The sequence below is a fragment of the Sabethes cyaneus genome, chromosome 2, assembly GCF_943734655.1.
Source record: "Sabethes cyaneus chromosome 2, idSabCyanKW18_F2, whole genome shotgun sequence".
In the NCBI taxonomy this organism is placed as follows: domain Eukaryota; kingdom Metazoa; phylum Arthropoda; class Insecta; order Diptera; family Culicidae; genus Sabethes; species Sabethes cyaneus.
In genome coordinates, this window is record NC_071354.1 from 143837590 (window position 1) to 143853901 (window position 16312).

At 36.3% G+C, this 16312-nt stretch overlaps 1 protein-coding gene across 5 annotated transcripts in view; it reads left to right on the plus strand.

Moving 5' to 3' along the window:
• Positions 1–16312, plus strand: part of LOC128737958 (transient receptor potential cation channel trpm) — a 211285-nt gene that overhangs the window by 170056 nt on the left and 24917 nt on the right. For all 5 annotated transcript variants that reach the window (XM_053832742.1, XM_053832747.1, XM_053832746.1 and 2 more), the window contains 2 exons: positions 12810–12950; positions 13014–13171. In XM_053832742.1, the coding sequence (XP_053688717.1) occupies positions 12810–12950; positions 13014–13171 (299 nt within the window). The remainder of the gene's footprint in view (positions 1–12809; positions 12951–13013; positions 13172–16312) is intronic.

Genomic DNA, 16312 nt, shown 5'->3' on the forward strand with positions numbered 1-16312 from the left:
CTCACGCAGGCCATAGTTGGTACGGTGTGTTCCTAAACGTAAAAGCTGTTGATGTCGGGCAAAGGGCAATACAGTTGGAGTGAAGAAAGTACAGCAGGGCTATCGTATATCCCCACTAGTATCTTGTGTGCCATACTAATGTTACTATTGATAGTTTTTGGTGGTTTTGTTATTGACTAATGTTTTATGAAAGAGTCTAAAATTTCTCGAGTTCGATTAGTTTTTGAGTTACGCAAAAATTTCTGTTTTATTTGTATGAGAGTCCTTATTCCCCTACCACAGGGGTGAGGGGTCTCAAACCATCATAAAAAAATTCCTGCCTCCAAACCCCCCCCCCCCACATGCCAAATTTGGTTCCATTTGCTTTGATTAGTTCTCTAGTTATGAGGAAGTTTGTATTCCATTTGTATGGGAGCCCCCCCCCCTTCCTAAAAAGGAGAGGTGTCCTAATTCATCATAGAAAAAATTCTTGCCTCCAAAAACACCCACATACCAAATTTGGTTCCATTTGATTGATTAGTTCTCGAGTTATGAGGAAATTTGTATTTCACTTGTATGGGAGCCCCCCTCTTAAATGGGCGAGGGGCATAATTCCCCTCGTAGAGAGAGGAGGGGTCTCCATGCACCATAGAAAAAATTCCAAAAACACCCACATGCCAAATTTTATGCCATTTGCTTGATTAGTTCTCGAGTTATGCAGAAATTTGTGTTTCATTTGTATGGGACCCCCCTCTTAGTTAGGGGAGGGGTCTCTAACTATCATAAGAACCTTTCCTGGCCCCAAAAACCCCTTATTTGCAAATTTTCTTATTTGTAGTTTTCGATTCTATAAGGAACATCCCGACAGACAGACAGACAGACAGACAGACAGACAGACAGACAGACAGACAGACAGACAGACAGACAGACAGACAGACAGACAGACAGACAGACAGACAGACAGACAGACAGACAGACAGACAGACAGACAGACAGACAGACAGACAGACAGACAGACAGACAGACAGACAGACAGACAGACAGACAGACAGACAGACAGACAGACAGACAGACAGACAGACAGACAGACAGACAGACAGACAGACAGACAGACAGACAGACAGACAGACAGACAGACAGACAGACAGACAGACAGACAGACAGACAGACAGACAGACAGACAGACAGACAGACAGACAGACAGACAGACAGACAGACAGACAGACAGACAGACAGACAGACAGACAGACAGACAGACAGACAGACAGACAGACAGAAATCTAATTTTATAGGTATACTAGCTGACCCGACAAACTTCGTATTGCTACAAATTAAACTGTGTTGTACCTAAATCGTGAATCTCGGATGACCTTTGTCACAATCTCGAGTTTTGCATGCGGAATATAGAGTTTCGCAGAATACCATTTCACGGAAAATCTTTTCGTAGAAATTACCATTTCGCAGGGCTGACTCAACTGAAGGAAAGTAATAGAGGTCAGTAGATCTAGGAAAATAAATAAACCTAGATAGAGGTGATCTCTGCGGGAAATTTGTATTTCATTTGCTTGGGACCCCCCCCCCCCTCCTTAAAGGGAGAGGGGTCCTAATTCATCATAGAAAAAATTCATGCCTCCAAAACCACCCACATACCAAATATGGCTCCATTTGATTAATTAGTTCTTGAGTTATGAGGAAATTTGTATTTCATTTGTATAGGAGCCCCCCCCCCTCCTAAAGTGGGGAGAGGTTTCAATTCACCATAGAAAAAATTCTTGCCTCCAAAAACACCCACATGTAAAATTTGGTTCCATTTGCTTGATTAGTTCTCGAGTTATGCGGAAATTTGTGTTTCATTTGTATGGGAGCCCCCCCCCCTCTTGGGGGGGAGGTATCTCTAACCATTATAAGAACCTTCCCAAAAACCCCTACAAGGAAATTTTCACTCCGATCGGTTCAGTAGTTTTCGTTTCTATAAGGAACATAGAGCAGACAGAAATCCATTTTTATAGGCATAGATTTGTATGGGAGTCCCCCCCTCTTAGTGGGGGGAGGGGTCTTTTGCCATCGAGAGAACCTTCCCTAGCTCCAAAAACCCCTACATGCAAATTTTTACGCCGATCGGTTCAGTAGTTTTCGATTCCATAAGGAACATAGGGACAGACAGACAGACAGACAGACAGACAGAAATCCATTTTTATAGGTATAGATATACTATTAACCCATTTCCCCCCAGCGTTGCGAATATGTAACGCACCCTTCTCTCGATTCTAGAGAAGGCTAGGTGTGAGATATCAACTTGGAAAAAATCTAATCGACCTGGTTTTGCTCTATGCTTAGATTTTACATATAACAAAATTACAACCGTGTAAACATAACAAAGTATTGCTAATTTTCAGTCAGCTCAAACTAGGAAGTTTCCCCTCGGAAAGCAAAGGCGAAACCAGTGAAAGCGGGAATGTCGATTACAGTATTTCTGGATTCGAATCGATTTCTGGATTTCCCGAATGACAAAGCTTTGTAAAAACTGCATTCCACTCCCCCCGCCTCTCTGTAAGCCACAGCTTTTGCATTTTTTCAGCGTACTGTTGCGGGACATTAGGAGCAAAATTAAAAATACATCTTTGCGGTTGTTTAGTTGATCTAAATCAAAACTTTCCTGAAAGCTTCAGCTCTTTATCTCTGCTAGAAAAAGTGTTGGGCTTAATGGGTTAACTGTTATGTGAACGTTCTTCATGTGGTTCAACAGACTTCTTAGCGACAAGTTATGATATTTTTTTTTATCCTTTTTAAGTTGTTGGATGGTGTTTGCTGGGGATATTTATCATACGACACCTCATATTACGTCAGAATTTAAAAACTAGATCAATAAAAGTCAGATCAACTGCCTAGCACCACGTTGGTTATAACTGGACAAGTTCCGGGGACTTCCGGGGACACTCAGACAAATGGCCAGTTTCGTCTATGAACAAAAACTTACCGTGCGACACCTCAAATCACACTAGAATTCAATAACTAGATCAATGGAAGCCAAATCGGCTATCTAGGGTCAGGTTTGGTCATATCTGGACATGTCTGAGGGACTCCGGGAACTCCTAGGAAAGTCAATAACACAATGTGGTACATTTTGATAATAAAAACATGCTCGGAATTGGCCATTGTGATCCTAGATACTCAATTTGGTTTACTTTGATCTATTATAAATATTTTAGTGTGATTCAAGGTGTCGCATGATCAGGTTTTGTTCATGTTTGATACTGGTGATTTCCTGGGGGTTTCCGGAGTCCCCCAAATATGTCCAGATATGACCAAACTTCACCCTAGATAGCAGATTTGGCTTCCATTGGTCTAGTTATTGAATTCTAGTGTGATTTGAGGTGTCGCACGATAAGTTTTTGTTCATGGACAAAACTGGCCACTTATCTGGGTGTTCCCGGACCTCCCCGGAACTTGTCCAGATATAACCAACATGGTTTTAGGTATTTAGTCTGACTTTTATTGATCTAGTTTTTAAATTCTGGCGTAATTTGAGGCGTCGCATGATAAGTATTTGTTCATGGTCGATACTGGCTATTTCCCACAACGATAACTTAATCCGGAACATTTCCAGTTAGTCCTAATGCAGCGTAAAACTCCTAAAATGGTCGGCAATAGGCATATGTTGCGTAAAAATCAATACCGGCTCTGATTTACTTTCGTTTTGGAAGTGTTATTGAAGATTTTTATTTACTTTATGTGAGCATTCTGCCCTTTAAAACTTCAAAAGGGCGTAACTAAAAAATTCGACGATCGATTTTTTTAAAAATTGGCTCAAATGTGTAGGATAACAATACAAACCAAGTGGCATTTGCCGTTTAAATGGCCTATTTTATTTTTTTTAATAACGGTACTTTGAACACCGTGGAGATATTATCGCTGAACGTTCTGATCGCTGTTCGTACGGCTTTCTTAGTTATATCTTCCATCTTCGCTAACTTTCTTAATTACAATCGAGTTTCTATACACCATTTGTACACCACTTTTCTACAATGTTCTGTTAAAAGGCAACGCTCTTTTTTTTTTAAAAAAAAAACCCGATTTAATCCTAGTGGTGAAGGGAACCTTTGTTATACGGTCTTACTTGCTATTTGAGATAGAAATCGACACGTCTTCGGAACCAGCATTGGGCGATACTGCGAGAAGTATCGATATTCGAATATCGATACAAATTTTTTAAAAGTATCGATCCGACTGAAATATCGGGCGGCAAGCATCGATACCAGTGGTATCGATATCGGTATCGATACACTGGCAGGGTATATGCAACCACAACGAAAACCATACTTTTGTTTAAGTTTATTAAGCTAAATAAGCTTAATTTTAAAAAAATTATATGCGTGTGCTTTTGCTGCTGTTGATTCTCTTTCCTACTCATACGAAATCTCGTTAGGAACGAAATAATAGCTGATGTCGGACTGGTTAGGCCTGCGGTTTTAAACTCTTTTGACCGGAAACTGCAACGAATTGCTCAGGATTGCTAATACATTTATTAGAAAATCTAGCGGAATGATGGAAATAAAAAATAAATTTTAAAAATCGAACAAAAAATACAAATCCGTTTTCTTAAGTCGGTTAACCAACTTTTTGCCAGATTGACCGGTCACCGGCTTTGCAAGTGAAAAACCGGCCGGGCCGGCCAGAAATCGACCACTCAGCAACCTTACAGACAATAATGCTAGAAATGGAACTTATAAATATTAAACGAGGTAACCATATCGGTCGACCTAAAAAATCAGAACATTTTCTGCCCAAACATGCGGATTAAGATTTAGATTCGACAAACCAACTAATTTAACCCCCTTCCACTTCTGTTTACGCTACAGAAGGTACAAGCCATACAAAGCTGGACAAATATGATGACCGTGAGAATGTACCTCTACAACCATACAGATAACCAAATTAAACACCTTGCTCTACAAGTGTTTTGGAGACTTCAGATCAGAGATGACCAAACTGCCCCTTTTAGAAATGAACCGTGCGACATGCGGATTGTATTGAGGTGGAGGAGAATTGTAAATTATTTTTTTAATGACTGAGGGTATATCTAATTTAACCGAGGTACCTAGTGCTCGTGCGCGCTGTGGAGCCAAATGCTTTCTAGTATGAACGCTATGGCGAAGTTAGCTAATCTTAACTATCATGGAAATTGCACCGAAAACCAATGCAAAAGCCGCCATGAAATCTGTCAAGTTTCAGAAAAACATTTATTACTTTATCATAACTTTAATAACAGGCAACAATGCCCCAATGGCCCTTAACACCTAATACAGTAAACATCGAAACATTAAAATAAATGTAGAGCGTAACACTTGCTGAGACAGATGAAAGTCAAACATTGCTGAAATTTGGTTGAATGCACGTTGCAGACCAGTGATGGCGCTATCAGCAAGAGAGCCAAGAAAAAAAAATGCTACGTCGTAACGAGCCGGGGTGGATTGTGCTATATCAAGAACTCGCAAGTCAGTTTCAACCTGGTGCCGATGGTGTATTCGTACAACATGCCAGCCGGCAGGTGTACGATGGGAATCTTTCAAAGTAGTGCCTGCAGCTCGTGGTTTATACGCCTGGACCGCTCTCTGCTTCCAGTTACCAACACCTTGCGTTCAAATACGGCAAATGCACTTATATTTTGCGTACGGTTTATGCTCCTTGATCGAAATCGCTTACGAAGGGAAAAGTAGACCAGATATAGCTAGAATGCGTCGATGGATCTGCCTACTCGTATTATTAACGGCGGTTGCCAGAAATTCCTAATTTATGAATTCATCAACCCCTTCCAGTTCATCTCCGTCAAAAGTCACTCCATGCACTCAGGGTTTCTTCACTTAACAACGCGGTTGACGGTCTAGCGTATCCAACGACATCCATCTTCGAGTGCCAAGACAGCTAGCTCCATTGAGGAAAGCAAAGCTTCACTCAGCAAGTGCGCGTAGTTCTCAGCAACTTGCGAGTTGTCTAATTGATCACATTTGAAATTAATTTTAAAATCGGAGCAGGAATTGCACTTGAAATTTTACTTAAAATTGAACCTGAAATTAAACTTGATATTGAACTTGAAATGGGAACTGAAATTTAACTTAGAATTAAGCATGGCATTATGCTTAAAATAGAACTTCAAATTGATATTGTGCTTTGCAGCTGTACCTGGATTAATCCAGATTATTTTCTCTAATGCCAATGTATATGACAAAACAAAACAGCAACATTGTAGTTGTTACTCTTTCTCTTTCTCACTCACAGTATTCGCATTGTCGCAGTTTTTGTGCCAGTCGCACTTTTAGACTGCGGTGTTCAGTAAGGTGCAAAATGCGGGATATTGATGATCAAATGATATTGGACTTCAGTTTGCATCAATTTCAACTTAAATTTGCACTGGAATTAAGACTTTAAATTGAACTTAAAATTAAACTAAAAGTGGAACTTGAATTTGGACTTCAAATTACACTTAAAATTGGACCTGAAGTTAAACTTAAGTTTGGACCAATTCAGACTACAATATATAAATTGGACTTGAAATTACACATGAAATAGGACTTGAAGACATGAGACAATGAGACATGAAATTAAACTTGAAATAGGACACAATAGAGAACTTAAAATTTTACTTGAAACTAACCTTGAATTGGATGTAAAATTTGACTAGAAAGTATGCTTACAACTTTGCCAGAAATTGGAGTTAAATTGCCCAAGTAACAATTTGGGTTTTATTACACTCTCATGATGGCATTTAAGACCAAAATTGGTCTTGAAGACCACCATAAGAGTACAATAAAACTCACATTGTGGCTTGGGCGGACTTCAAATGGAACTTCGAATTGGACTTGAAATTGAATTTGTTTTTTTACATCGCCCAAGAAATCCGACTTGAAATTGGATTTCAAATTGAAATTGAAATTTTACTTAAAATTTGATTTAAGACTGGAACTAGGAATGCATCTATTTTTGAAGAGTTAGTTTATCTATCGAAAAAAATTAGCCGCCGTACTTTTAATTAGGTACACCTCTTATTTTAATTTCTAAAAGTTCGAGGTGGTGAACGAGTTTGTGTACTTCGGGTCGTTGATGACGTCGGATAACAACTGCAGCAAAGAAATGCACCTCACCATTCTTGCCGGAAGTCGTGCTTACTACGGATTCTACAAGACCATAAAATCTGGCAAGCTTCATCCTTGTACCAAATGTACCATGTACAAAGCGCAAATAAGACCGATAGTCTACGGGCACGAAACGTGGCCAATGCTCGACAGAGACTTGAAAGCGCTGCAGCGGCCATGGCCACTTTTGGACGTTGTGTGCTTAGGATCATCTTTGGTGGTGTATGTGAGTACGGTGTATGGAGGAAAAACATGAATCACAAGCTGACGCAGCTTTTCGGCGAACCCAGTATTCAGAAGTATTGCTGAGGCTGGAAGGGTACAATGGGTGGGACATGTTGTGAGAATGCCGGAAAACAATCCCGTAAAAATGATGTTTGCCTCGAATTCGGTTGGTACAAGGCGCAGAGGTACGCAGCGTGCTCGACGGTTAGACCAAATGGACTCCATTTAATGGAGCAAGTCCTGGAAAGTGTGGGACATTCGAGAAATTGGAGGCGAACAGCCATGGACCGAGTTTGTTATGCAGATGAAATCCTAACGGACATCGCATTAGGATAAGTAAGGTTATTAATTAGGATAAGCATTTTAGTTTCTCTAGCTTTTACTATAAAGGTATCGATACAAATATCGGCGTTTTAGCATCGATACTGACCGGTATCGGGACATTCAGTATCGATCCAAAATATCGATGTATCGGCCCAAAAGTATCGATTTTTTCGATACAGATACAGTATCGCCCAATGCTAATTGGTTATCGTTGCGTAGTGCGTTGGTTTACATAAAATTTTTGAAAATTGAAAAAGTTTACAAAATTTGAACAAAATAGGAACACTTTTAAATTTTGATAGATCCTTTTTTCATGAAATTGCTGAGTAAGGATAAGTAAGTTGTTATTAATCTGAGTAAGTGCAAATAAAAGTAAGTTGTAAGAGGAAATCTTATCCTTTAGCATATACATTGTCTAGCAAAGGTCTAGTTTATAGGTTTTTGAACTATGCATAGTTTCCTGTAATGCCATTCTATTTGAATCACATCAATAGAATTTTCTTGAATAATTTTCATCAATTTTTATTAACTCACGCTGTTGTATTTTATACAACACGTGTAGGTTTTTCAACGCCATATTGTTATAAAGTTACAAATCGTTGTTTAACTAACGTATATTCTTCAACAAACTTATTGTGAGCAAAATATCATAATTATTCAATGCATTAATAATTTAAATTGTTGGGAAAATTTATGGAGCAAAACTATCAGCAAATGTAAAATGTTTAAAATGTATCCGTCTGCTGGTAGTCGAGTAATTCGGAGTCAAAATTAGGGTATTCTTTATAATCAAAGTTCTACAGTTCCTAAACAAGCAAACATACAGGTATACTATTTTCAGCAAAGTTGTGTATTTATACTATTTGTACAATTTTGTAGTACATGAAAAAGTCATACAACAATTACAAAAAGAGCAAAAATAGAAAAACTGATTTTACAAATTCATATACAATAAATAAGATATTTCTATCTTCGCTGCAGAGATAGAAGGTTACTGTCTTCAGCAAAATTTCTTGTAATAATATGCTCTATAACTTTGCAGAACACATCAATGTGTTATATTGACACTGAAAAAAAATATTTTATTTATTTCACTTTTAGGGAGATTAATAAAAATTTAAATTCCACCAGACGATAGAGCTTTCAATTTCAAGAAACTCTTCCAAAGGTTCGATAAACCTAAAACCAAGTTTTCCCAGTCAAAACTCTAGCGCATACGTTTTCTTTGGTTTGGGGCTATTTTGCGCGCGAGTAACTGTGTTACAAAAGTTGGCGCGAGTGTTCGACGGTTAATATATTTTAACCGGTAAAACCAATTCTTATGAAATTTTGCATATATATTCGTAGTGTCAAAACCTCTTGTTTGATATTAAAATAATTGAAATTAGATAAATTATCTTGGTTAAAATCATTATAAATTATTGTTAATTTTGGTGTAGTGTATACGGTTGCTCATAACTTTCAAATTAAACGTCCAATCAAAAAACCATTCAATAGTGATCTATTAGGATATATTATCTTTCGAATGAGACTAATAGCGCATAAATCGGTTTGGCCATCTCTAAGAAACAGGCGATAATTATTACCTTGTCAAAACAGGTTTTTTAAGGCTAACTTTTAAACTACTTATTTGTTTGCAATTAAAAATTCCTGAACAATTTACCTTTAATAAGGGCTTTCATTTGATACTAAGATCGATGAAATCTGTTATGTAGTTTCGAAGAAACCCGTGTCACGTATTTTTCACATTTTTGCTTATAACTTTTAAACGAAACGTCGTATCACGAAGCAACTCAATAGTGATCTACTAGACAATAACACCTTTCAAACAAAAGTAATAACGAACCATTCGGTTCAGCCATCTCTGAGAAACAGGCGATAGAAAAAATCATTACATACACACACACACACACACACACACACACACACACACACACACACACACACACACACACACACACACACACACACACACACACACACACACACACACACACACACACACACACACACACACACACACACACACACACACACACACACACACACACATACACACACACACACACACACACACACACACACACACACACACACACACACACACACACACACACACACACACACACACACACACACACACACACACACACACACACACACACACACACACACACACACACACACACAGACATTGCTCAAATCGTCGAACCCTATCGATTGGTATATGTGACTTGGCCCTCCGGGCCTCGGATCAATTTCGTGTTTTTCGACCAATTTTTAAACCTTTGTTATAGTATAACAAAGGTAAAACGCTGTTGGAAAAAATATTCCACTGCACAGTAGCTAAGATATAAAAGTAACCGTTTTAACCATAAATTAGGTTTCAAAAACGGCTCATTTCGCTTATTTTAATTTTTCAAAGTTTATAAAATTATCTGGTGTTTGACTCATGACTAACTTTTATGTTTAGACAACATGCAGTTGGTCGTTTTTGGCGCATTCGAAAATCGATTGGTTTTGTTTTATGAACAAAACGTATTAAAATAAGTGGATTTTCAGTTTAGCTTTAATATGTCGGTAAAATTTAAAAGGGATTTTTATCTACAGTGCAAATCGCGTCCTTTATCGTCTCCTGTTTGATGCTGTTGTTGTTCGTCATCTTTTGCTTTCATTGATCGGTGCCTTTGTGTCGCTGTTGATGGTTTTCGTTTTTCGGATTAGCACCAACATAAAAATTGATTCTCATTCATTCTTCTACCTATTCAATCTACTTCTGGCGTTGATCTTAAACGGTTGATGTTTACTACTGTTGTTAGGGAGGGCCTCTTCGCTGCACTGCAAACTTTACAGTACAGCAGTACAGTACGTAACTACTCTATGAGATGCATAAAATACCAAGCAAATGCGATTTTCGCTTAGGGAAAATGGTCATCAATCAAAATTTGGACAGCAATGATACTGAGATGCAGAATTGCTTCAGAATACTATCTGCTTAAGATACTATCTAGAATTTATACTCCCAAAGTCAGCTTGACTATTTCTACAATTACAATGTTGTTTAATTTTCTTATCAAAAACTAGAAAACTAGAACAATGTGGTTATATGCCCTTGGTTTAGTTGAAAAAAAAGTAACGAAACAAAAAATAATACAACTGTAAATTATTGAAAACGGTCACAAGAAATAAGAATGCTAGTCTGTTTGCTTAGGATTTGATGCCAACTTTGGACTGGAGAGCACGCAGGTGATTTATTTTTCTTCTGTGAAAATTATTCGCGTTTTCCAAGAAGTAACTGGGCTAATATTTATTTGATTGATTATGCGTTTTACGTAACCATCTATTGCAGCGCCGGTATACATTTTAGCGGATCTGGTGTTTATTCAATGATGAAATGTTACTTTATAATTTTCAATATTTGTTAAAAAGAACGACGAATATCAAATAGATGTGATAAAAAGTCATCTCGATGATAATGTATCTTACTGTTATTAAAAACAACCTTTGATCTATTATCTATTTCCTGGGTTTCCAAAAGATAATCAAACAGTAAAACTGAATGAAGTTGTTCTGTTTAAATGTCAGGCCACTCAATAGGCCTCAGGGTACAATTATTGGTGGTAAGTTAGTTTTGGTATGTTCGAATCTCGATGAACTGACTGCGTAGTCTCGCGAATAAAAGCAAAGGTTAAGTTTCGAAAACAGAACTTTTGCTCTACATTATTTAATTTTATCAGCTACTATCGTGACCGAGCCAAAAACAAGATGCTGTTTGTTTGTTTAATGCTGATTAATACTTTATTCTTCAGTTTTGTTTATTACGGATTTGTTGCGGTATTGATTTTGCGCTTAGAAACGTTTAGGAAAATAAATTTTCCATTCTAATGAAAAGAAAAAATAATAAAAGTCGCAACGATTTTTTCATCAAATGTCGCCTTCGTTTATATCTATTTTTCATATGAAATAGAAGTCATAGCGTCAATCGTTCTAGCATTTGCTGAATGTGTTTGTTGTTTTGCCTGATGAATATTTGTGTCAAAATTATAATAATTTTTATCGTGTGCGTTGGAACTAAAGGTTGAATGACTAAACTCTTATGTGAGGACTTATTGATATTTACATTGCAAAAGATTGACATGACTAAAGATTATTTTAAATTCTTTGGTAAGATCAGTTCTCCATTCTCTTCCAATAATGTTGTCTTACACCTGCCAATTTTTGCATATGTTTTAGGAAAATATATACGAGGCTGGGAGGATTTAGTAGTCAATTACTACATTCACTAAATTTTGTGTTCACGGGGCAGCTTTCACACATTTTCAAACTAGTTACGGATCTATTTTTCTTCTAATAATTTCAATTGATTTGCATACTTTGGTTTACCATATTGTCAGCAAATTTACAAAAGTTAGTGCTCTCAATATCTCAATTTTGAATGCCGTAGGAAGTAGAAAGTTTTTACAGTAAACTCTATAACTTATGTATTAATAACAGTATTTTTTGATTCACTCTATCTGTCGGTATTTTGAATTTTCTTTACTAATACGGCGGTCTAATTGGTTGAAAAATACTAAACTTTAGCTATTTAATTTGCGTTTTATAGGTTGGCCTGACAGGATGTCTGAAGTCAAAAGTTAGTTCAACATTAAACATTATTACCTCAATCTATCGCTAACCTTTAAGTGTTAATTTGTTGTGCCGGTAATTCCAATGATTTATTTTGCTCATTGGAACTTATAACTACCGATTTTTGCTCTTTGTGGAGAAAGATCTCTCTATAAATGTTGATTTATTGGTGCAAATATTACAAATTGTTTTAAGCACTTTTTAGGTTTCAGCATGATTTATGTTTTGAATCATATATCAATTGAAATATACTAATATACTTATCTGATAATTCATCTTTCAGCTTTAAGAGAAAGCAGTTTAGTTTACGCATGCGTTCTAAATGCACTTGTTTATTTGAAGTGACTCTATTTTTGTTATGCTACTTTTTCCTGTAATTGAAGTTATTTTTCTAAGAATGTTCAAGCTATTACTCACGTAATATTAAATCACGATTTCCGTATTAAATCCTCAAATGAACTGTTTAAAATTTTCCTGATTTTATAAAGTTCTTATAACATTAATACGTAACTTATATTTGAAAAGGTTTCGTTAACGGACTCCGAAAACACCCAGTATAAGGATTACATGTACGACCACGACATCCGTCATCAAAGGCCGCTCAAACTGAAGAAAAAGTTTTATGAGTTCTACACGGCTCCCATCACCAAGTTTTGGGCAGACTCGGTAAAGACAACCATTCGAAAGTTTTACTGTGAGGCAATGACAATATTTTTATTTTCTTCCCAGATGGCGTACGTTCTGTTTTTGGTGCTGTTTACATACACAGTGTTGGTGCGGATGGAACCATATCCTAGCTGGCAAGAAGCTTACTCGATAGCATACATTACGACACTGGGTTGCGAAAAGATTCGAGAAATCGTTTCTTCAGAACCTGTAGCAATATCGTAAGCATCTTAATGTTAAACATTACTTCCAAAGAAATGAACTGAAAAATGGAAAAAATATAAAATATATAGAAAAGCAGAAAAACAGAAAAACAACAACAGAAAAACAGAAAAATAGAAAAACAGAGAAACAGAAAAACAGAAAAACAGAAAAACAGAAAAACAGAAAAACAGAAAAACAGAAAAGCAGAAAAGCAGAAAAACAGAAAAACAGAAAAACAGAAAAACAGAAAAACAGAAAAACAGAAAAACAGAAAAACAGAAAAAACAGAAAAACAGAAAAACAGAAAAACAGAAAAACAGAAAAACAGGAAAACAGAAAAGCAGAAAAACAGAAAAACAGAAAAACAGAAAAACAGAAAAACAGAAAAACAGAAAAGCAGAAAAACAGAAAAACAGAAAAACAGAAAAACAGAAAAACAGAAAAACAGAAAAACAGAAAAACAGAAAAACAGAAAAACAGAAAAACAGAAAAACAGAAAAACAGAAAAACAGAAAAACAGAAAAACAGAAAAACAGAAAAACAGAAAAACATAAAAACAGAAAAACAGAAAAACAGAAAAACAGAAAAACAGAAAAACAGAAAAACAGAAAAACAGAAAACAGGAAAACAGAAAAACAGAAAAAACAGAAAAACAGAAAAACAGAAAAACAGAAAAACAGAAAAACAGAAAAACAGAAAAACAGAAAAACAGAAAAACAGAAAAACAGAAAAACAGAAAAACAGAAAAACAGAAAAACAGAAAAACAGAAAAACAGAAAAACAGAAAAACAGAAAAACAGAAAAACAGAAAAACAGAAAAACAGAAAAACAGAAAAACAGAAAAACAGAAAAACAGAAAAACAGAAAAACAGAAAAACAGAAAAACAGATAAACAGATAAACAGATAAACAGATAAACAGATAAACAGATAAACAGATAAACAGATAAACAGAAAAACAGAAAAACAGAAAAACAGAAAAACAGAAAGACAGAAAAACAGAAAAGCAGAAAAACAGAAAAACAGAAAAACAGAAAAATAGAAAATCAGAAATACAGAAAAACATAAAAACGAAAAACAGATAAACAGAAGAACAGAAAAACTGAAAAACAGGCAATAGAAAACAAAACAAGTGAAAATACTGCAGGCAACAAACAATAGAAAAATGAAACATGAAACATGAAGAATGAAGAATGAAGAATGAAGAATGAAAAATGAAGAATGAAGAATGAAGAATGAAGAATGAAGAATGAAGAATGAAGAATGAAGAATGAAGAATGAAGAATGAAGAATGAAGAATGAAGAATGAAGAATGAAGAATGAAGAATGAAGAATGAAGAATGAAGAATGAAGAATGAAGAATGAAGAATGAAGAATGAAGAATGAAGAATGAAGAATGAAGAATGAAGAATGAAGAATGAAGAATGAAGAATGAAGAATGAAGAATGAAGAATGAAGAATGAAGAATGAAGAATGAAGAATGAAGAATGAAGAATGAAGAATGAAGAATGAAGAATGAAGAATGAAGAATGAAGAATGAAGAATGAAGAATGAAGAATGAAGAATGAAGAATGAAGAATGAAGAATGAAGAATGAAGAATGAAGAATGAAGAATGAAGAATGAAGAATGAAGAATGAAGAATGAAGAATGAAGAATGAAGAATGAAGAATGAAGAATGAAGAATGAAGAATGAAGAATGAAGAATGAAGAATGAAGAATGAAGAATGAAGAATGAAGAATGAAGAATGAAGAATGGAGAATGAAGAATGAAGAATGAAGAATGAAGAATGAAGAATGAAAAATGAAAAAGCAAAATTGTAGAACAAAAAATGGAAAATCTATACCTATAAAGAAGGATTTCTGTCTGTCTGTCTGTCTGTCCTGTGTTCCTTATAGAATCAAAAACTACTGAACCAATCGGCGTGAAAATTTGCATGTAGAGGTTTTTGGGGCCAGGAAAGGTTTTAGTGATGGTTAGAGACCCCTCCCCCCACTAAGAGGGGGGGGCTCCCATACAAATGAAACACAAATTTCTGCATAACTCGAGAACTAATCAAGCAAATAGAACCGAATTTGGCATGTGGGTGTTTTCGGTGACAAGAATTTATTCTAGGCTAATTTGAGACCCCTCCCCTCTTTATAAGGGGAATTATAACTCCTCTCCTCTTTAAGAGGGGGGGTTTCCATACAAATTTCCTCATAACTCGAGAACTAATCAAGCAAATGGAACCAAATTTGGCATGTGAAAGTTTTCGAGGGCAAGAAAATTTTCTATGTTGAATTAGGACCCCTCCTCACTTTAAGAGGGGGGGCTCCTGTACAAATGAAATACCAATTTCCTCATAACTCGAGAACTAATCAAGCAAATGGAACCAAATTTGGCATGTGTGTGTTTTTGGAGACAAAATTTCTTTCTATGATGAATTGGGACCCCTCCCCACTTTAAGTGGGGGGGGGGCTCCTATACAAACGAAATACAAATTTCCTTATAACTCGAGAGCTAATCCAGCAAATGGAACCAAATTTGGCATGTAGGTGTTTTTGGAGGCAAGAATTTTTTCTATGATGAATAAGAACCTCTCCCCACTTTAGGAGGGGGGGCTCCTATACAAATGAAATACAAATTTCCTCATAACTCGAGAACTAATCAAGCAAATAGAACCAAATTTGGCATGTGGGTGTTTTCGGTGACAAGAATTTATTCTATGGTAAATTGAGACCCCTCCCTCTTTATAAGGGGAATTGTAACTCCTCTCCCCTTTAAGAGGGGGGGCTTCCATACAAATTTCCTCATAACTCGAGAACTAATCAAGCAAATGGAACCAAATTTGGCATGTGAAGGTTTTCAAGGGCAGGAAAATTTTCTACGGTGAATTAGGACCCCTCCCCACTCTAAGAGGGGGCGCTCCTGTACAAATGAAATACAAATTTCCTCCTAACTCGAGAACTAATCAAGTAAATAGAACAACATTTGGCATGTGGGTGTTTTTTTTGGTGACAAGAATTTATTCTATGGTGAATTGAGACCCCTCCCCTCTTTATAAGAGAAATTATAACTCCTCTCCCCTTTAAGAGGGGGGGCTTCCATACAAATTTCCTCATAACTCGAGAACTAATCAAGCAAATGCAACCAAATTTGGCATGTGAAGGTTTTCGAGA